The sequence below is a fragment of the Hemitrygon akajei genome, chromosome 5 (assembly GCF_048418815.1).
Source record: "Hemitrygon akajei chromosome 5, sHemAka1.3, whole genome shotgun sequence".
Lineage (NCBI taxonomy): Eukaryota > Metazoa > Chordata > Chondrichthyes > Myliobatiformes > Dasyatidae > Hemitrygon > Hemitrygon akajei.
This window is the reverse complement of record NC_133128.1, coordinates 160,886,481-160,910,422: the sequence shown is the minus strand read 5'-3', so window position 1 is coordinate 160,910,422 and position 23,942 is coordinate 160,886,481. Positions and strand designations below refer to the sequence as shown.

Below are 23,942 nucleotides of genomic sequence, written 5' to 3'. Positions count from 1 at the left end.
CTCCGATATCCTTTACAATCTCTGATAGCTGAGCTGAGAATGGTTAGTTGCATTTTAAATGATCGTCCAAGTGTTTCAAATCAGATTAATGTACATGGAGTAAATAATATATTTGTTGAATCATTTGCAGTTAACAGGACTGTCTTCTTCAGGAGTTTAGATAAATTCCCATTCCTTTTAATATGTTAGAGGCGAAGCATCTTGGAAGCTTAAATACTGTTCTGTATGTAGACGGACCAGTTGTCAGTGGCCATAGACTTATTGCATATAATAATACAACATTTATAGCACAGCAAGTAGTTTAGGACAGCGTGGAAATATCCACTCTGTCTATCCTATCAAAACTTTTAATAATTTAAATTTTTTTTAATCATATCTCCACTCAGTCTTCACTTCCTCTAAAGAAAGGCATGGCTACATGTTCTTTCTTACTTACTCTCTCAATTCTGGAATTGTGCCTGTAAATCCTTTAGTTTTTCTCCCATTGATGGTTATCACAACTGTTTGTCTTGGCTGTGATAATATCTATTTTATGTCAAGATGTATATTGTTTTTTAACTGGAGTTTTTTTTCCCAGTTGGGGATGTTTTTATCTCAAATGTAGTTTCCTTGTATCTGATTTATTGGAGGTTAATCTTTTAAGATTCTTTAAGAGCAACACGGCATGAAAAGAAACAAAGAACTTTAATGGTAGATGGTCATATTATTAGAACTTAGAATATTAAACTATCAGCATTTCTTTCAGAGGACAAAATAATCCATTAAAATTTCAAGGGTCACTTCAGGAGATAAGTGGTGGTAAAGGAGGGAAAGGTAATAATATGATATTTAACAGATATAATCTTATACTTAATCATTTCACAGAGCTATGTTCTTGTCAACAAAGGTCCAATCGATGCAGTGACTCTGTGTGGCGGAAGAAACGAAACCAAAAATCCATCAATTAATGGCAGTTGTTGGGAAATCAAAAATGGAACTCTGGGAAAACTCTAAAGAGTGGTATAGGTATGAAAGCTACAGAAAGATCTGGAGGCAAGTAACAAGAGGGGAATCTGGAATGACACATTGAGGAGAAAGAAAGAGAGAAGCTGGTAAATTAAGATAAGGGTGGATGGAAGGAGACTTAAGTGACTTGTTTCTGCTGTACTTTCATGTAATAGTTTAATGATTTCTTTGGCATCTGTAAAAATGTCTTCACCAGATTTATTTTAGCCTCATGCCAGGCACAGCAAAACCCTCTTGGCCCTCACTGCGGTCAGCAGCCTCCTTTGTTGTTACAGCATGGGCTTTGAAGTGGTGAAGTATATTGTCAGGTGGTGGGAGGCAGAACATCTGCAGACGTGCGGTTGTGAGAAGGAAGTGGGATGCTTTAACTGACCGCTGGCCAAAAAAATTCAGAACTCATATTTTGTCAGCCGGAATTACTTTCCTATTAAAACCATTATTATTATCTTTTACCATTTGCTGTGGAGCTAATTTGGACCAAAGCAACATCATGGTAACAATTATGAAAAATGCAGCTGATACTTGTGGCTGGTCTTGCTCAATATTTAGTTGCGCTTGTGGAATCCAAAACCTATAAACATCTTTTTTCGTGAACTAAACCTGGTGGGAATAACACTTGCATCCATATGGAGTTGACTTTAGAATGGTCCGTATGAGTCACACAATTGTGGACTGAGCCCTGATTCCAGGATGTGGGCTTTAATCTTGATTGGCAACAGTATTGTTTATTTTCTTTAGAGGTGCTGTCCAGGGTTCAGGGGCATACAAGGTCTGCTGAATTGGCCTGACTTTAGAACTTCCACCATCATTTTCTTCCCACACCTGTAAGTCTTGGGCTTCTGCTGTCTTGCTGGGGTTCCCCAGTCTTAGTCTTGGAATATGCCTTTCCAGTGTCAGCTAATCAATCAGGCTTCACGTAGGATTGGCAACTGAATTCAATTTAATGCTGAATCTAGTTTATGGAAAAGTAATTTTACTTAACTTATTTCACTGTATAGATTTGTGTATGTTTTGATATGTTTTTGATTATTTAATTTTAAATCTAATTTGTATTATAAAAACATCTTTTGCATTTAACAAAATGTGTGCTTTGACAGAATAGGAGACTGTTTCCAGCTGTACTTCCTGTAAAAGGCTGTTGGAGTTTCAGAGATATGCTACCTGATGGTAATGCACAGCCTCAATTGTAGGTTCTTCATTTTTAAGCGCTGTCAAAGCCTGTTCTATGGAGTCTCTTGGTTAAAGAGGGATCAAGTTGTTCAGTTTGCTTCCCAGGTGGACGAATGCCATTATACCTATTCCTGGCTTGATTTAGCCCATTATTTTGATCGATGGAAGTTCTATATTCTTGGCAGATTTTGTCGTCAACATGTCAAAATTAAACTTAACCGATCACTTGTTTATAACAGAGTCATGAAGAGCAACAGAAAATGAAAATAAACTGCAGCTGGTAGAAATCTGAAATTCAGAGCAGATAATGTTAGAAACAGTCAGCAAGTAGGTTGGTATCTATGAGGAGAAACAAAATTACCATTTTGGTTTAAATACCTTTTTTCCCTTGATGTGGAGGGAGGAGAATAGCTATTTCTCTTACTGCTGCCTGGCATGCTGTGTTTCTAGCATTTTCTGCTTGTATGTCTTAAATTACATGTTAGCTGCAAGATTTGCCACCAAACGTCAGAATAAAATAGAGTTAATGCACATTGTTTCTTTCCTTAGAAATACTTGATGGTTAAAAATGTGAGTGCCAAGGTGCTATAATTTATGTATTGATTGGTTTTGAAAGTATTACTGAAGTTGGTAGACAGATTGTTCTGAGTTATGCTTTTGGACACACTTCTTGTTAACAAGTAGGAAGAAAATGCAAATATTTTTACAAAATAGGTTCTCAAATTTGTAAATTGCTCATGGCTGGCAAAAATATATTAATTTCAGACTTCTGATCTTTTGAATTCCAAGATGACTTTATGATTGTGAATTTTTGTTTGAGAAACGTGTTGCAAAGAGAGGTTGTAAACTACAGTACAATTCTGATACTTTGGAGATCTCAAAGCTACAACTTTCTAGATTAGAGTCAGGGTGCATTTGATTTAACTCTGAAGGATCTGGAGAGGAAACCAAATGCACTAACATCTAGTTTAGTTGTCAGTGGGCTGTAGTATGTAGGTGGGTACAGGAAGTATATTGGTCATGGAATAGAATAATGAAGCTGCTTGCCTTCATTTTAATGGTCACTATGTGTTTCACTAGACTTCATCAATCCTGGTAACTGAGAGCAGGTGGGAAGTTTTGCATCCATAAGGTGAATGAATGCCTTTAGGCTCAATAAACTCGTAGATATTTGTCTCTTCAATATGATGTGTCTTATTGCACTCTTCCACTGAAAAAGAGAGTCTCATGATTCCCATGGGAACTTTCATTCCGCTTCTCCCTTAATCAAAATTCACTACCCTCAATCTCTTCTGCAAGTGTGCACTTTCCTTTCATTGACAGTGGATCTACCATAATTGCAACTGACACCACTCAATATCCCACCAGCCCCATATTATTGGTCCTGCTGACCTTATTTAAGGAGGCCCTGGCCAATGGTTTGCTTTGCAGTTAAGAATCTATCTTTGGGTGCAGCTTCATTTAGCTGCCCTTCTAAGACACCTTTTTTTTTCTGGGAGCTGTTTCTCCCTGACAGAACTTTCCTCTGGGCTAAAATTCAATTCACAAATAATTTCAAAATAAATTGGAGCAAATGCAATTTAAATAGATGTTAATCGAATCAATAAAATGTAATTATATTAACCATTGTCAGTCTTGAGAATTTCCAACGATAGTGAAATTATAAATGCTGCAATCTCTAACCAGTGATTAAGAAGGGCAAGGGAAATGTTATGTGCTGTACTGAAAATGAGTTTCTGTCACATCGTTACAAATACTATAAAATGGCAGATCTTGTGAAAATGTCTCACATTTCAATCAGTGCTATGTCAAATATTTAAGAAGATAGAAGGGAGCTTTAACATTTTGAAACCTCCAATGTCTCTGACTGCATGTTGATTAGAGAAGGAGGGAGCAGTTTTGTTAATTGGAATAGGATGTGCAGTTCTTTGATTTTGGTCTGAAGCTATAGCTATCTTCATATTGACCCGTTTTTAATGGTTATATTTAATTGTTAATTTTGATTTGAAGCAGGAAACTGCTCAGTGTGTGATGGAAAATTAGAAGTGGCAAATAACATGATAGGTAAATCAGAAGTGAATAATTAACTATGTCAGTGGGCTTTGAATCTCAGTGCCTGCTTTGCACAATATAGTCGTGTGTTAACCTGCTATTGCATTTGTTGGTAATATGGAAAAATGATCACATAACATTTTCTGGTTGTTATGAGTATTTCATTTGTGTATGGGAATGTGACAAGGCTGTCCTGTAACTTCAAAAAGAACAGAGGAATTAGTGCAAGTGGTAAAACATGTAGCCAGTCTTGCAGGTAGTTAACGGTTTCTTTTGGATGCCATTGACATGTGTTCACTAGGCTTTATACATGAACATAGCAAATGCTCTTGAAATTAACAATGAATGCTGGAGAAGTATATTCCAAGTCATGAGTGAGCACAAATGGATTTGAATTCCAGTGTGTGAAATTTGCTGACTGCGTTGTGCAGAGCAGAGAGTCATACATCACTTCCAACCTTGCACTGATCTGTAAGGTTAACCATGACTTTTTCATCATTTTGGTGCGGTGGGGGAGGGAGAGAGAGATAATTTTTGCTTATTTACAAATATAAGCATGTTTCCAGTGTGCTTTTATTTTGGATTTCTCGTTCGTGTAACGATCTGCTTTTGTCCTAAGTTAAAACCTTGTGTAAGCAATACTCAAAACGAAAGTGCCTAAAGCAGACGTGATGCGGAGTGGTTGCTAATGATCTCACTACCTGCAACTGGTCTTTTAGACTGAATCTCTAATGATTATAGGATTCTCAATAAAAAATGGTAACTGTAATTTTGTCTATAATTTCCATCCCACTCCATGGTGTTTGGTCAGGTTATGTTTAAAACGACACATTTGTAAGTTCTTCAGTATGGCTTTGTCAGGATCTATTTCTTGTGGAACAGAAAGTAAGTTATAGTATCCAGAACCATAAGCAATCACACACCTTTCATAGGTAGGTTGCACAATTCAATGGTAAGCTTTAAAATATAATTGCCACGTTCTCTTCGCTCGCATCTACCTCGTTTGGTTATTCCATCATTGTCATTTGAGTACATTTTGCACTACTGCAGATTGTGCTTCTATCGTTGCAACATTCAGTTGTTTTGTGTTCATCTGTGTATCTATTTTAGTTATCATTCAAATGCATACTACCTACTTTGTGAACTTCAAATGAATGTTCTGAATCTGAACTTGTCAACATTGTGGCAAGTACATTTTCTTGTGTGTCACAGTGGGATTTAGAAAAAATGTTGGTATTATCTCCAAATAATGTAGTGCTTCCAATGTCAAATGCCTTTTCTGTAAAATTGTGAATAAAACTCATGTTCAGGAAGGAAGTAGCCTCAACACGCAATTGTGGAAGACCAGTAAATCAAGCACACGGTGTACTTTATAGTAGGATTTTAGACAATGTCAGCTATGAGGAGTATAGACTAAGGTCACAGCTGGAAAGTACTGAATTTGTCAAATGAGGAGGAACTGTGTAGCTGGAGACATCTGAGTAGCAAGTGAAATGAGGCAGTGTCAGAGGAGGGCAGCCAGATACAGATCAGATACAGATGGAATTTGATGGATGTTTTGGAGCATGGCTTAGTAAGCATATTGGGCCAGATTGATTTGATTTGATTGCATGTAGTACCATAAGGGCCTTCCATTATTTGCTTTTATAAATGATTTTTCATAGCCACAAGAAGGGTGAAATTTAAAGATTACAGCAGCTTGGTAACGCATATTGATCATGTGGAAAATGAAGTGCAAGAAAATTATCTGAATTTGACATGAGGATGTTTATAGTGGCAGTGGGAAAGCAATGGAAAGTAAATTAAGAGGGTAAGTGAGGTGTATTGAGTTTTGCCAGTAGGAACTTTGTGTGTATGAGCTTTCATTTGAGCCAGTGACATGATTAAAACCAACAATATTTTTCCAGACTGTTGATTAAGTCTAGGAAAAAGAAGGATCTTGTATCAGACTATGGTTACCTGGCCATGTTTACTGGCCAGTATGACCTGTTCCCCTCCCCCAGCTCCAATCTCACCCCACCCTACCATTATGTTACGTGACACTAATCTTTTATGAGCCTTCATATTTAATAATGTTTGAGACGCACCTGGGCCTTAGACAGTAGATCTAAAGTCCCAGCATTTATTATCGGTCTTTTGACAACCCCCCCCCACCCCAAAAGTTTCAATCCAGTTAAAAAAAACACTTGGTTTGATACAAATGGCATGACTATATAAAATAGTTAAAGCATTAATTCTCAGTTATCTCATTGGATCAAATTGTGCTTAATTACATTCATCTTGCATTTAGTACACTTGAAATAAATTTGTAATTAAAAATAAATCAGAATAACACACTTAACTGATCTAAATTAATTTAATCTTAGTATATGGTTATGAGGGGAAGAACTCTTATCTCCCTCTAGGATGGATGTGTCCCATTAAAATGAACAAATACAGATTAGAGGCAGGAGCTCTGCAGACAAAGCTCGATATTAAGTGTTTTCAAACTCTCTGGGTATGATCTATGCAGAGTCCAGCACTTCCTCTGTAGACTGTTTTGGAATCCATGATGTCAATGCCAGTTTGCCTCACTTCTATTAGACTCTGAGTCGATCTCGTGAGTGAATGCAAATGCAAAAAATTCATAGTGATCTTCCCCATCTCTTTTGACTCTATCCAGGGATTTCCATTCTGATATTCCAGAGGACCAATTTTGTCCCTTGCGATTGTTTTACTCTTAACATAGCCGTGGAATCACTTTGGATTCTCTTTCACCTTGTCTGCTAGGACAACTACATGCCTTCTTAAAGGCCTCCTGATTTCTTTAAGTGCTCTCTTGCATGTCTTACACTCCATAAGCACCTCATTTGTTCCTGCCTGCTGATGCCTGCTATTCACCTTTTTTTCCCTAACCAGGGCCTCAATATCTCTTGAAAACCAAGGTTCCCTAAACCTATTATCTTTACTTTTTATTCTGACAGGCACCGAGAAATTATAATACATTTACTTTGAACTTTGAACTGTGGAACATTTGAATTCCAAAGCTTTCTCCACTGTGTTGCCCATCCTGAAAGTAGAATGATAGAGGGTGGATGGATGATTAACTTACTGCCCAAAATTAAGGCTATGTCCACACTAGACTAGATAATTTTGAAAATGCTGGTTTTGCGTAAAAATGACAGCCGTCCACACTATGCATTTTTAAAAATATCTCTGTCTACATTAAAACGGATATTTCGGCGAATCTCCTCCTACTGGGCATGCGCAGGACACATCTACCGAAAACAAGTGACATGTTTGGTGTTGAATCTCGCCGTGAAAGTGCGTGTTTGTGCAGTTACAGACTAGAAACACTTAAGAGATGGACAGCTGTTGGCTCTCATGCAGGAGGACTTAAAAGTAAGAAAAAAAATACTGGAGCGTATGGAGGCGACCGATAGGGAGTTCACGGACAGTAGTAACTGGCTGACGACGAACATTGAAAAACTGACTAACTCTGCTACATTAATAAAGCCCCTTGTTAAATGTATAAAACATGTCTGCATCAGTATTATCTTGTATTTCCACACAATGTTACATTAGGCTGTCACACATCTATTGTCAGAGAAGTACTTGTATAAATAGGTAAACCACCTTCATATGCGCAAGGACAGAAAACAGGGCAAAGTGAGTATACTTATTTATTCAGTATGTTATGGGTCAAAGTATTTGGTGAGTACATTTCTAACTCTTCTGGCTTCAGTCTCGTTGCTGTCTGTTCTGAAATTGTTAGGTTGAGTTCAAGAAAACAATGAAATGGCACGCTGCCGTCACAATCTGTTTCGGCATGTCATGACGGAGTTTTCAGATTTCTCTGGTTACCCTGTCCACACTGCTCTGGCTAAGCGGCGTTTTCAAAATTACACACCCTGGAGAACATTTCTGAAAAGCTCCGGTTTCGGGGAACAAAAACGCAGTTTTAGTGTGGACGAAGGGTAAAAACGAAGAGAAAAAGCTTCAGTTACGGATTTATCCAGTGTAATGTGGACGTAGTATAAGTATGGTTAGACTCAGTGAGATAATTGGGAATGACCATCTTAACCTGTGCACAAATCAACGTGTAAAATTTTACTTTATAGTGCTGCTATTGGTTTCCATATTTAGTTTTTTTATTAACTTCAGTGTTTTTAATACGAAATTATATTCTATTGAATTAGCATTGACTGGCATCTTGTTTATTTTCCTTTAAAATTAACTTTTGACATGCTGTGAAGTTTTTTTTGCATCTATTTGATTTTGGCAGTGTTACTACTGAATGTTAGTCTATTAATTTAACCAAAAACATTGAATTATTATTATTGGAGAGGCTGCCATAACACAGCTGTGCAAATATTCAGCAAACATCTCAATGTAACACTTTGTGCTGATTTTGCTGAGGACCATTGAAGTTGGATTTTTATAATCTTTTATAGATGTTATTGATGCTTCTAAAAATAAACTTAGACTAAACTATTTTGCCTTTTACTAAATATATTTAAACTGTTTTACTGGTACATGTACTGAGCTTTTGCTTAAGATTTTAAACTTCTAATGGGTCTATTCAAATGTTTGCAACTAATTTCAACATTTTCATCAGGCCATCTTAATTTCTTTGTGTTCAGTTCTTCTATCCTGTTTGCATACTCTACATAATTTGCTGCTTTTACCAAATCTGAGCCCATTTCACTGCTTAATTTTACACATCTTTTGAAGCTTCTTGTTAGATTCTGTTTATAGACTCTATTCTTCATCAATTATTAGCCAAGATTTTCTTAGGTAAGGCCATCCTTACTTGTATTTACTGCTTTGACATCAGCAATATACATAGTTAAATATTCATGAGTTGCTAGGTCTGTTGTGTAATGATTGCTTCCAAATCCAAAATATTGAATAAATTGAGCATTTCATACCATATGCTCGTGTACTGTTTCAAAACAAATCTGCTTTTTAATATGTTTGATATTTGTGTGTATTAATCTTTTAAGTATGTCACAGAATTCAAATTCCAACATTGTTGACAGTGTTTACATTTTACAGTACCTCTGAGTGGGATGATCAAATTACATAACTGAATATATTCTTTAATATAATGCCAAAGAAAACAAAATGCTTCGGAAATTTTAAGTTTGATGGCTTGATGCAGATGTGTTTTGAAGCTGATTTGGATTGAATATTAATAAATCCAGTTGAATCAATTCACACTTCCGTTGGGAGAACCATTTCATATCTGCAATTTTCTTTCAACTGTTGCTTTTTGGTGAAACATTTCATGATTTTTACACATTAAATGATTTTCTGTATAGTGTCATCTGATTCATTTACAAATTGGAAATTTTGGCAGTATCCAAGCAGAATATCAGGGTTGGATTGTTGGCAGCAGTACCAGTTTGAGAAAAAAGAACACTTTATATCCTTTATTTTCTGAATGTCTAGTTTTGTTAGTTTTTTTAAAAAATACTTGGTCAGCAAAATTTAAATGACAAGACCCTCATGAAAAATATTTCAATTTTTGTTTGAGGAATCATTGTCAGTTTGATCTGCAATGATCTTGCACAGAAGTACGTGTCAAGTATTTTTTTTCAAACTATAGTTCAGTTTTATAGTTGTTTTGTAAACCTCTCTCGCTGTAAAAATGAATGTGAAATAACTACAAAATACTGATCATTTCTCAACATTTTCTTGAAGTGCGTATTTTTCTGAGTCATGTGGCATCAGTGAGTGGTATTACTGGAGTCTTCAAGAGTTGGTTCAGACAATAATTTGCTACCTTCACAAGTAGGGGCAATATATTGATTAAGGAAAAGTAATTGTAAGCTTTTCTTTAAAACAGAAAACACATTACAATTCCTTTACTCCAGGATTGAATCTTTCAGATTGCATTCAATGAACCCCAAGTAATAGCTTGTGAGGTTTGGCCTCATTGTTCAGACTGATTGAACAGTAGTTTGTACTGAATCTAGCATTTACAGGTTTAAAAAGGTTTTATTATAGGTAATTACATGGCATGCTTTCACTTTTATTCTTTCTCATACAGGAAAATGAGCACAAGTCATTACATGTCAATATTCAGCTTTTCGAACATGAAGTAGTTACTTAGCTCTTAAGCTTTTGAAGAAAATCTCTTTTGAAGCCATTGTGTCCCGAGAGCATATTCTGTGATTCTGGAGTGACCAAAGCGAATTCTGAGAAAAGAACAATGCTGTGACACTGTTGTCTGGGATTGGAATTTCAGTTAGAGTCTGATATTTTAAATTATTTCTCTATGTTTATAAATTAAACTGCAGCCCATAATAAAAGCTTTCCCATAATTCTGTGTTTCAGCTTGGACAGATGATAACCTCGTATCTGTTCTTCACAGATGGACACAGCCTTCTCAAAGTAGAACCGTGCAGCTCTATCACAGTAAATGTATTATCAAAGTATGTATATGTCACCACATACTACTTTGAGATGTATTTTCTTGCAGGCATTTTGCAGGAAAGTAATGAAGTACAATAGAATGTATTAAAAAAATACAGAAACAAAGACTGACAAAGAATTAATCTGTATTAATATGAATTGTACAAATAAAAAAAAAGTAAATAAATAATACTGAGAGAGTCCATGGGCTGTGAAATCAGTTCATCGTTGAGGTGAGTGAAGTTATCGTCAATGGTTCAAGAGGCCGATGATAGTGGGTTAATAGCTGTCGCTGAACCTGTTGGTGTGGCACTAAAGGTTGATTTATACTTGTGCGTATGGGCTACGCCGTAGACCTGATTTTCACTTCTGCGTAGTCTGTACACCATAGCGAGCATACGTTCGTGTGAACCAAAAAGCAAGTTGGCAGTGGGGTTTCTATGCCACTGTGTTGAGTTTCTTCATGAGAGACATGGACGAAGAATTGCATTTCAAACATTTTCGCACATCGGCAGATAGTTTAGATGATTTGGTTCATCTATTTCACATCGGTGTACAGACATGGCAGAGAAGAAGCAACCGGAAATGCATAGGAGGAAATGCGATGCTAACAAGTGGACCAATCGCAGTTGTTGCGGTTTGCCTCGCCGCGATGCGCGAGTTACTTTTTGGTGGAGATACACGTCACTCTACGGTGTAGGGTACACGGTATCTATGGCGTAGATGCAACACAGATGCAATAAGTCAGGCTCAAGTCTCCTGTATCTCCTTCCTGATGACGGTTGCAAGAGGGGAGCATGGCCTGGATGGTGGGAGCCTTTAGTGATGGATGCTGCTTTCTTGTGGCGGCACTCCTTGTAAAAGTGCTCAATGGTTCGGAAGGCTTTTCCTGTGAAGGACGGGGTTGACACTTTGACTAGTACACTTCCTGAGGTGAATCAGGAAAAATTTTCTCTGTTTTTGTCAAAGTTTTAGTGACAAATGTTCAGTTCATGGTGATATGAATTCCTGTTGGGGCATTGATACTGCTGGCATTACTTAATCATGACAAATCTATCCTTGTAAAGAAATGTTGATGTCAGATTGATTGCTGCCAAGTACTGTGTTAAAAGCTTTAATGCTGTAGCCACGGTATCTTGCTGTGAGTTGGGAGTATTGACCTGAGCTTTGGTATTGCTATGCAAATAGGCTGCTTTATTTTGTAGCAACCTAATTTAGTGATGCATGGGTGAATGACTGATTCTTTGTTTTGTAATATCCTTTAGTTAGCAGGTGTAGCATTTGTAGTAGTACACAAAATGCTGGAGGACCTCAGCGGGCCAGGCAGCATCTACAGAAAAGAGTACGGTCGCTGTTTCTGGCTGAAGCCCTTCATCAGTCCTGCCGAAGGGTTTCGGCCCAAAATATTGACTGCATGTTTTCCCATTGATGCTGCCTGGCCTGCTGAGTTCCTCCAGCACTTTGTGTGTGTTGCTCGGATTTCCAGCACCTGCAGATTTTCTTGTTTGCGGAAGCATTTGTAGTTTTCAATCTTCTGTAGAGAAGGTAGACAAAACTATCTTTCTTCCTCTTCCTAATGCTTTGAATATTGAATGAAGCAATTGCACACATTGTTTAGATCCTAGTTTCACATATATTAGAAATACAGAAAACCTACAGCACAGAACAGGCCCTTTAGCCCACAAAGCTGTGCCGAACATGTCCTTACCTTAGAAATTACCTAGGGTTACCCATAACCCTCTATTTTTCTAAGCTCCATATACCTATCCATGAGTCTCTTAAAAGACTCTATTGTATCTGCCTCCACTACTGTCGCCGGCAGCCCATTCCACGCACTCATAATCTACGTAAAGAAATTCACCCCTGACATCCCTTCTGTACCTGCTTCCAAACACCTTAAAACTGTTCACTCTCATGCTAGCCACTTCAGCCCTGGGAAAAAGTGTCTGACTATCCACACGATCAATGCCTCTCATCATCTTATATACCTCTATCAGGTCACCTCTCATCCTCCGTCGCTCCAAAGAGAAAAGGCGAAGTTCACTCAACCTATTCTCGTAAGGCATGCTCCCCAATCCAGGCAACATCCTTGTAAATCTCCTTTGCACCCTTTCTATAGTTTCCACATCCTTCCTGTAGTTAGGCAACCAGAACTGTGCACAGTACTTCAGGTGGGGTCTGACCAGGGTGCTATATAGCTGTAACATTAGCTCTCGGCTCCTAAATTCAATCCCACGATTGATGAAGGCCAATGCACCGTATGCCTTCTTAACCACAGAGTCAACCTGCGCAGCAGCTTTGAGTGTCCTATGGACTCAGACCCCAAGATCCTTCTGATCCTCCACACTGCCAAGAGTCTTACCATTAATACTATATTCTGCCATCATATTTGACCTACCAAAATGAACTACCTCACACTTCTCTGGGTTGAACTCCATCTGCCTATTCTCACCCCAGTGTTGCATCCTATCAGTGTCCTACTGTAGCCTCTGACAGCCCTCCTCACTAGCCACAACACACCCAACCTTTGTGTCATCAGCAAATTTACTAACCCATCCCTCCACTTCTTCATCCAGGTCATTTTTAAAAATCACGAAGAGTACGGATCCCAGAACTGTTCCTGAGGCACTAGTGGTCACCGACCTCCATGCAGAATATGACCCGTCTACAACCACTCTTTGCCTTTTGTGGGCAAGCCAGTTCTGGATCCACAAAGCAATGTCCCTTTGGATTCCATGTCTCCCTACTTTCTCAATAAGCCTTGCATGGGGTACCTTGTCAAATGCCTTGGTGAAATCCATATACACTACATCTACTGCTCTACCTTCATCAATATGTTTAGTCACATCCTCAAAAAAATCAATCAGGCTCATAAGGCACAATCTTCCCTTGACAAAGCCATGCTGACTATTCCTAATCATATTATGCCTCTCCAAATGTTCATAAATCCTGCCTCTCAGGATCTTCTCCATCAACTTACCAATCACTGAAGTAAGACTCACTGGTCTATAATTTCCTGGGCTAACTCTACTCCCTTTCTTTAATAAGGGAACTACATCTGCAACCCTCCAATCCTCTGGAACCTCTCCCATCTTGAAAAGAATAAGAAATTAAAACTTTTTGTTTCAGTTTTTTATTGCACTTATTTAAGAACTTGCTGAATCAGAGAACAGAGATTTATTTGAATTTCTGAAACCTTGTTATCACCCTTTGATTGTTGAGGCAAAAGGTATAAATTTGAAAAATTCTCATCGCAATATCTCAAAATGTAATTTATTTGAGACTGATCCACTTAATCTTTGGCTGATTTGTTTCATCTTGGGCTGTTTTTATTAAATGTGCCACTTCCTCTATTAGTGACGTCAAGGAGATCTGTTGGAGAACATTTCTTTGTCTCTGATTCTAGCTTGCTAACTTATGCAAATTGCTGAGAATTCCAAGTTTTATCAAATGATTGTTACTGTGCATGCTACATGGAAAATCTTTGTACCACATAGTCAAAATTATATAAAAAGACAAATTGAATATCTCTGTCTTTTGTTGGAGTGGGATATATTTTAGCAAGCTTGAAGAAAATAAACTTTTCAATAGGATACAATGTACCTGCACTATTTTTATGATCTAACAAACAGACAAACAGACAGACATACTTTATTGATCCCAAGAGAAATTGGGTTTTGTTACAGTCGCACCAACCAAGAATTGTATAGAAAGATAGCAATATAAAACCATAATTAAATAATAATAAGTAAATAATTCCAAGTGGAAATAAGTCCAGGACCAGCCTATTGGCTCAGGGTGTCTGACACTCCGAAGGAGGAGTTGTAAAGTTTGATGGCCACAGGTAGGAATGACTTCCTATGATGCTCAGTGTTGCATCTCGGTGGAATGAGTCTCTAGCTGAACATACTCCTGTGCCTAACCAGTACATTATGGAGTGGATGGGAGACATTGTCCAAGATGGCATGCATCTTGGACAGCATGGAAAATTGTTCCTGAAGTCAGTGAGATGAAAGTGAAGCTCGCAGAGAAAAAAAAGGCGAAGCAAGAAGTCCTCTCACAAGCATCTAGTTTAAAGTAAGGAAAATGCTGCAGCTGCAGCCTTTGACTCTCAAACTCAGACATATAGAGGAATGCTGCTTTGGGGAATGGATGTATCACTGCCTGTACGGAAACGTGGAATGGAAAAGTCTGTGAGAAGTCGTGGAAAGCCCAATCCATCACAAGCAAAGCCCTCCCGATCATTGAGCACATTTAAAAGGAGTGATGCCACAAGAAAGCAGCGTCCGTTATCAAGGACCCCCCTCATCTCGGCCACACTCTCTTCTCACTACTGCCATCAGGCAGGAGATACAGGAGCCTTGGGTCTCTCAGCACCAAGTTCAGGCACAGTTATGACCCTACATACAACAATCAGGCTCCTGAACCAGTGTGGATAACTTCACTCACCTCAACACTGAACTGACTCCACAACCTGATAGGCTCACTTTCAAGGACTTTACAGCTCATGATCTCAGTATTATTTATTTACTTTTTAAAAATTTATTATTGGCATGATTTGTCCTCTACTTAAACATTGGATATGTCTTTGTTATGTATAGTTTTTCATGAATTGTTATTTTTTTATTTTCCTGTAAATGCCTGCATGCAGATGAGTCTCAAGGTAGTATATGATGACAAATATGTACTTTTATAATAAACTTAGTTTGAACTGTTGGTACTATTGTATTGCTTGTCTGGAGCCAAGATGAGGAGGAAGATCACCAAATTATTCTGGGATGGAGCCAGAATAATTAAAATAGAAACTTGCTGAGGGAGACAAAACTACTCTCATTTAAAAGGAATTGGTGGGCTTTATTCTGAAGTCAAGTGAGGACTAGCAAAGGGTTTAAGTTTGATGACTTAAGAAAACCTAAAGCAGTGGTTACAGAGGTAACTACATTCAGAAAGTTATTAAATTGGTGAAACTCTCAGAAACTTGTTAAGGACAGTTTAGAGCACAGAATGAATTAATCTAATTTTAGGCAAATACATTGGAAATAACTATTACTGGCAAGCAAACCCATATAAGACTTGCAAGGGTGGCAGACTGGTATATCACCATGTGTGTAGTATACAAGCACCAAAGTATTGTATTATCAAGGAAAATACTTCCTACCTGAATACAGGTTTAAAAGATCAGAACACTAGAAATGTAGACATGCTTCAAGCATGAAGTTGAGAAAATAAAATTTAAGTGAGAAATTGAAGGAAGCTCAAAATGTTTATAGGTTGAAAGCATTCTAGCAATTGGAGTTGCTTGATATTATGAAATATCAAGATGGGTGAATACCCGTCCACTACTGGTTGCAGGTTCAGGATCATACTTGCTAAGTGGAAACTGGCTGAAAGAAATGAATTCTTTTGGATTGAAAGTACATTCATCATGTAAAGGTGGATGAGAGCAGAATATTGCAGGAGGAGTTAAGATGGCATGAACCCAAAGATAAGCTTGGTGTGTTGAAAGGCAACCATGTAAAAATTTGTGTTGATCCTGGCACTTTACCACGGTTCTTCAACGCTTAAGTAGTCAAATCAAAATTAGCAATGGTGGAGGCAGAAACTGACAGGTTTTTCGAAGAAGAAACAATTGAGCCTGTTAAGTATTCAGAATGAGCAGTGTCGGTTTACTAGTCTTAAAGCATGATGTCTCCATTAAACTTATGGAGATTCGAAGCAGTCGATAAACTTATTTTGTCCAAGGCTGGAAGATTAGTTTGCAGTTTTGTCTTACAGACAGGAACTCGTTTAGTTGGATATGCATGCCTAGTTGTAAGAAGAGCATTCTAAAAAGTTTTCATGCTAACTCATGAAAGGATCTCAACACTGCCTCAATATCCACGAGTTCAAAGATGGAATTTGACCTTGAGAGCGCATGAAACAAGGAATTACTTCGGAAATTCAGACACACTGTGTTGTTCAGTGCCTTACTCAACTGTAGATGACTGAATTTAGGACCCAGCTCTGATGAGAGATCATCTATGTGCTCTGCTTATGAGTAAAGTGCAAACCAAACAGTAGACCGCAGAAGTTATCTTACTATTTCAAGTTTGTGAATATATCATGAAGCAATGGCCAGCAGAGAGGATCGCAGTTAATACCCCATTCCTGGAACTTGGCGATGGATGTGTTGTGCTGAATTGACAGGCTGGGACGCCCCTCTGGTTATACCTGGAGTTAATAAGATGGGGGATTTAGCCAGGTGATGGCCTAAGATAGACTCTGACATTGAGTGTAATAGTGCAGGTTTATATCAGTTGTCAAGAAAACATGTATGTCAGCTTCAGCTCCCTTGCACCCCTTTACAAGTGGCCTAGGGAAGATGTTCCTGCTGATAATTGCTGTTTGTACAAGTGGATGATCATCTTTCTAATGAATGCTTCCATTTCAATGACGAGAAAATCTGCAAATGCTGGAAATCTGAGCAACACACTCAAAATGCTGGAGGAACTCAGCAGACCAGGCAACATCTATGGAAAAAAGTATATTTTCAATGGGTGCAGTTGACAAGCATTGCGACTATTCTAGTAAAGTAAATTTGCCCTTACAGAATTCACAAATCATTCCTCAAAAGTTTAAGATTTGGAACTAAATTCTCTCTCAAGGAATTTGAGGGAAAAAATAAGTCAGTTTTTTTTTAACAACTTTCCTAGCGCATGCAGTTTCATGTTACAGAAAATTTTAATGCGGAGCATTTCTCAGAATGGAACCCATTCACCCACACCCCCATGTGATAATGGTTTGCCTGTACATTCGATATTCATGAAATGCCTTACACAATCATATCAGAAAATGTAAATTGCATCATGATTGCGGAATCTGAGGATTTCATGCATAGAACATGAAAAATCTGCCTCATCTCAAACTTCAAATGGAGGCAGTTTCCAAGAAGGAATCAAGAGAATGAGAGAAAGGAGCAATCAAACTGAAGTAATTTTGTTTGTTTCAGATACCAATTTATATGACAGTCCACAATATGATGATCTCCTGTGGAAATGCTCATGATAAAGTAATTGAGGTGAACTTTAAATTTTAAACCGTAAGACATTGGACTAGAATTTAGCCATTCGGTTCATTGAGTCTGTTCCCCCATTCCATCATGGCTGATTTATTATTCTCCTCAAACCCATTCTCCTACCTTCTCCCTGTAACCTTTAATACCCTACCTAATCAAGAACCTATCACCTCTTGCTGTAAATGTACTCAATGACTTGGCCTCCAGAGCTACCTGTGGCAATGGATTCCACAGAATCACACCTTTTGGCTAAAGAAATTCCTCCTCATCTCTATTCTAAAAGGACATCCCTCTACTCTGAGTCTGTGGCCTCTGGTCCTATGGGAAACATCCGACCCACATCCACTCTATCCAACTCTTCCAATATTCAATAGATTTTAATGAAATAGCCCCTCCATTCTTTTAAACTTCACTGAATACAGGCCCAGAACCATCAAGCTCTCCTCATACGTTAACCTTTTCATTGCCAGAATCTTTCTCATGAACCCATTCTGGACCACATTCTGGTCCCTCTCCAATGCCAGTATATCTTTTCTTAGATAAGTGGCCCAGAATTGCTCTCAATACTCCAAGTGTGATAAATGCCTATAGAGCCTCAGCATTACATCTTTGCTTTTGTATTCTAGTATTCTTGAAATGAATGCTAACATTTACCTTATGTACTACCGACTCAACCTGTAAGTTACCCTTTAGGGAATTCTGCACGAGAACTCCCAAGTCTCTTTGCACATCTGATTTTTGAATTTTCTCCCCGTTTAGAAAATGGCCTTTGCTATTAAAATGCATGACCATACACTTCCCTACGCATATTCCATTGGTCACCTTTTCGTTCATTCTCCTTATCTGTCCAAATCCTTCTGCAGGGTCCCTGCTTCTTCAGCACTACTTGGCCCTCCATCTTCATAGTGTCTTCAAAGCTGGCTGCATAGCGATCAATTCCATCAATCACATCATGCACATAAAATGTGAAAAGAAGAGGTCGCAGCATCGATCACTGTAGAATACTTCTAGTCCTTGGCAGCCAACCAGAAAAGGCCTCCTTTATTCCCACTCTTTGCCTCCTAACAGTTAGCCAATCTTCTTTTCTTTTCAAATCTTTTTATTATTATTATTATTCAAAATACAAGAGTACATCGAAGTAAGTAACACTTACAATGTCTCAAAAGAAAAAAAAGCAATATTAAGGATTGAAAAATATGGTGGCACAGAAAAAAGGAAAAGAAAAAAAACCCTACTAAAGCAAGAAAAAAGTGAGGGAAAAAAAAAGAACCCATTAGGTGTTCAACCCCGGAGCCATGTGTCATACAAAAATCTTCTGAAGGTAAACATCAAACCGCCAGCAAAAAAAAATTATACCAAAATTTACAATTAGATCGTGGAGGAAATCTATCAATTAACTCAAATGGTAGTAACGAGCAAATGAACCCCATCTTTTCTCAAAATCAAACATAGGTTCGAAGCTCCAGACTAAGACATAACATCACTTGAGAGAACCATTGTGACAGAGTGGGAGCCGACGTATCCTTCCACTTCAACAGAATGGCCCTCCTAGCTATCAATGTAACAAACACAATAACATGTTGGTCAGACAAAGAAATACCGCGGATATTTTGAGGTATTATTCCAAAGAGCACAGTTAATTTGTTAGTTTGTAAATTAATTTTGAGTGCTTTAGAAATTGTAGAAAAAACTGACTTCCAAAACTGTTCCAGTATAGAACAAGACCAAAACACATGTGTCAGTGTAGCTGTCTCAGTTTTACATCTATCGCAATAACTATCAACATTAGGAAAGATTTTAGACAATCTCTCCTTCGTCAAATATTAGCGATGTACAATTTTAAATTGAATCAATGAATGGCTAGCACAAATCGAGGAAGAGTTAACTAACTTCAAGATCTGCATTCAGTCCTCTGTTATAAAAGTCAGATTAAGTTCCTTTTCCCAATCTTGTGTAATCTTAAAGAAAGGGCACTTATCCCATTGTAATAATAAATTATAAATTCTTCCAATGGAACCCTTCTTCAAAGGGTTCATACTCATAATAGTATCTAACAGGTACTAACAGTATCTAACATATCAGCATCTGATATGTAAGGAAAATTACTTAAATATTTTTGTAAGAAATGTCTAACTTGAAGGTATTGTAAGAAGTGTGAATATGAAGAGTATTTATCAACTAATTGTTCAAAAGACACCAGTCTATCTTCTTTAAATAGATCTAAAAAATAATTAATACCTTTATTTTTCCAAAATAAAATATTTGGATCACTCAAAGAAGGCTTAAAAATAGTTTTGATAAATTAAACTACAAAGTTTAAATTTTTTAAGATTAAAAAAATTACAGAACTGGAGCCAAATTTGTAAAGAATACTTAATCACAGGGTATAAATTTAAATTAGCAACTTTAGCTAATTGTATAGGTAGAGCAGCTCCCAATAACGAGGTTAAATAAAACTGTTCCACAGCTTTCAATTCCAAATCTACCCAAATTGGTGGCTCATTCTTATCAACCCAGTATAATCAAAAGGAAATATATCGCACATTAATGGCCCAGTAATACATTCTTAAATTAGGCAAAGCAAGACCTCCATCCTTTTTCAATTTTTGTAAGTGACATTTACCAATTCTTGGTCTTTTATCATTCCAAATAAAAGATGAGATAATAGAATCAATTCGATCAAAAAACTTCTTAGTCAAAACAACAGGGATATTTAGAAATAAATAAAAAAAATTGGGAAAATCATCATTTTGACTATATGGATGCGGCCAGCAAGTGAAAATGTAAGTGGGTTCCATCTGCTAAATAAATACTTCATAGAATCTGCCAAGGGAACAAAATTAGCTTTATAAAGATTCTTATTTTTTTTTAGTGATTATAATGCCTGGATATCTAAAGGAATCCATAACTTTGAAAGGAGTATTATCATATATAGAAACAGATTCATTTAAAGGAAACAGTTAACTTCTATTAAAATTAACTTTATATCCTGAAAAATCTCCAAATTCATTAAATAATTTTAGCAAGGCAGGGATAGATTCCTCAGGATTAGATATATAAACTAGTAAATCAGCATAAAGAAAAATCTTCTAGCCAATCTTCTATCCATACTTGTATCTTTGCTGTAATTCCATGGACTCCTGTCTTGTTGAGCAGCCCCATGTTCGACATCTGTCAAGGCCCTTATGAAAATCCAAATAAACCCTATCCAATGACTCTCCTTTGTCTACCTTAACTGTTATTTACTCAAAGAATTTTAACAGATTTGTCAGGAAGGATTTCCTCTTCTGGAAACCATACTGACTTTGGCCTATTTTATCATGTGCCTCCAAGTACCCCAAAACTTCATCCTTAATAATGGATTCCAACATCTCCCCAACTGCTGAAGTCAGGCTCACTGGCCTATAATTTCCCTTCTTTAGCCTCCCTCTTTTTTTTTTTGCAAATTTCCAGTTCTCTGAAACCATTCCAGAATCTAGTGATTCTTGAAATATCATTACTAATGCCACACAATCTCTTCAGCTACCTCCTTCAGGATCTTGGGGTGTAGTCTATCTGGTCCAGGTGATTTATCTACCTTCAGGCCTTTCATCTTCCCAAGAACCTTCTCCTTAGTAATAGCAACAACACACACTTTTGCCCCTGACATTCTTGAATTTTTGGCATACTGCCTGTGTCTTCCATAGTGAAGACTGATGCAAAAACCTATACATTTCCTACCCCGTTATTCCTCTCCAGTGTCATTTTCCAGCAGTCCAATATCCACTCTCACCTCTTTTTGTTTACTCTTTATATATACATGTGAAAAACTTCTGCTGTCCTATTTTATATTATTGGGTAGCTTACCTTCCTGTTTCATCTTTTCTCTCCTTTAGGCTTTTTAGTTGCCTTCTTATTAAAAGCTTTCCAACCCTCTAACTTCCCACTAATTTTTGCTATATTTTATGCCCTCTTTTTCTCTCATGCTGTGTTTGACTTCCCTTGTCAGCCACGGTTGCCTTGTCCTCCCTAAGAATACTTCTTCATCTTTGGGATGGACAAACGTTTGTATATATCCTGCGCATTCTAGTTACCCACGGTTAACTCCAGCTATTGTTGTTCTGCTGTCATCCTTGCTAGTGTCCCCTTCCAACTAGCTTTGGCTAATTCCACTCTTATGCCTCTGTTATTCCACTCTTTATTCCATGGTAATACTGATACATCTGACTTTATCCAACCTGCAGGATGATTTCTTTCATATTAGGATCACTGCTTCCTAGGGGTTCCGTTACCTTCATCTCCCTAATCAAATTTGGTTTACTACAAAATGACAAATCCAAGACTGACTTTTCCCTGGTGTGCTCAACCACAAGCTGCTCTAAATAGCTATTTCATAGGCATTCTACAAATTTCCTTTCTTGGGGTCCAGCATGAAGCTGATTTTCCTAATCTTTCTCCATATTGAAATCCCCCATTACTATTGTAAAATTGCCCATTTTAAATGCCTTTCGTATCTCCTGTTGTAACTGTATCCCACATCCTCACAACTACCGGTATTTGGAGGCCTGTATATATCTCCCATCAGGGTCTTTTTACCCTTGCAGTCTCGTACTCTAATCCTACTCTACGTAGGATTCTACATCTTCTGATCCTATGCCACCTCTTTCTAAGGATTTGATTTCATTTTTTAACAACAGAGCCAGCCGACCCTCTCTGCCTACTTGTTTGTCCTTGCGATAGATTGTGTATTCTTGGCTGTTGTGCTCTGAATTTTGATCTTTTAGCCTTGGCTCTGTGATGCCACAATGTCACACCTGCCAATCTCTAATTGTGCTACAACATTATCTTCTTTATTCTGTATACTGCACACATTCAAATATAATATCTTCAGTTCTGTATTCATCACCGTTTCAATTTTGCCTCCATGTCACATTTCAATGCATCTCACTGCAATTTTACCCTATCACAACTGCTTGTTCTTCCTCATAGTCTCACTACACAATGTACCTTGTTGTAATCCAGTAATCCAGTTCCTATCCCCCTGCTAAATTAGTTTAAACACCCCACCAAACAATTCTAGCACACCTGCCCAAGTTCGTGGTGACATCTAAAACTTTGACAAACTTCTATAGATGTGTAGTGGAGAGTATATTGACTGACTGCCTCACAGCCTGATATGGAAACACCAATGCTCTTTAAAGGAAAACCCTACAGAATTGAGTAGATACGGTCCAGTCCATCAAGGGTAAAACCCTCCCACCCATTGAGAACATCTCAATGAAAAGGTATTGCAAGAAAGCAGTGTCCATCATCAGAGACCCCCACCATCCAGAACATGCTCTTTCCTTGTTGCTGCCAGTGTGAGGAAGGTACAAGAGCCTCAGGACTCTCACCACCAGGTTCAGGAACAGTTATTACCCCTCAACCATCAAGCTCTTCAACCAAAGAGGATAACTTCACTTGCCCAATCATTGAAATATTCCCACAGCCAATGGATTCACTTTCAAGCACTCATCATCTTATGTTCTCGACAGTTATTTATTTATTATTATTAATTTTTTTCTACTTGCACTGTTCTCTCCTGCATTCTGGTTGAATGCTCTTCATGGGCAGTCTTTGATTCTGTTACAGTTATTATTCTATGGGCTTATTGAGTATGCCTACAAGAAGGTGAATCTTAGGGTTGTATGTGGTGACATATATGTAGTTTGATAATAAAATTTACTTTGAGCTTTAATATTGATGCTTTTGGGTGCTTGTCTTGTTTCACCATTTTGATCATTCCAAATGCCATTTTGGAGTTTTCCTTACTGCTGTATTTGCAGACCTACAGAAAATAAACTTTCTGAAAGACAAGACTGTGCCTTCATTCTATTTTTTATATGCCAAGATAAAGCAATTTTCAGCTCTGGCAGTGTGAAGCTATTCACTCTTAATGTTTAAAAGAAGCTGTCACTTCAGATTGCAGAATAATTTGACATTCAGGATCAACTGGTGCGTAATTCACTCAGTGCAGGAGTGAAGTCAATACTTAACACAGGTTTTAACTTAGTTACTTAACTTCCTTATCAATATTTTAAGTATTTTCATTAATATAAAATAACCATATTACTTGTGTGAATAAGTTTATGCATTTGTCCAGCCAACTGTACATAGTTTTGGTAATGAAAGGCAGTTTCTTTTTTTCAACTCTTTGTAGGCATAGCAGCCTCTAATTTCGTAGAGTGGTATATTTTCCAAAAGGTTTCTGTACCGCATCCATTCTGCCTCTCACGGAGGTCTG

The 23,942-nt window shown here is 37.6% G+C and overlaps 1 protein-coding gene across 19 annotated transcripts in view; it reads left to right on the top strand.

Moving 5' to 3' along the window:
• The window catches only part of LOC140728384 (PTB domain-containing engulfment adapter protein 1-like), a 383,776-nt gene that overhangs the window by 168,144 nt on the left and 191,690 nt on the right, over positions 1 to 23,942 (top strand). The window contains exon 3 of one of the 19 annotated variants that reach the window (XM_073047019.1): positions 17,615 to 17,683. The exons of the other annotated variants lie outside the window; for them this stretch is intronic. Within the exon in view, the coding sequence (XP_072903120.1) occupies positions 17,627 to 17,683 (57 nt within the window). The 5' untranslated portion in view covers positions 17,615 to 17,626. The remainder of the gene's footprint in view (positions 1 to 17,614; positions 17,684 to 23,942) is intronic. 19 annotated transcript variants of the gene reach the window in all.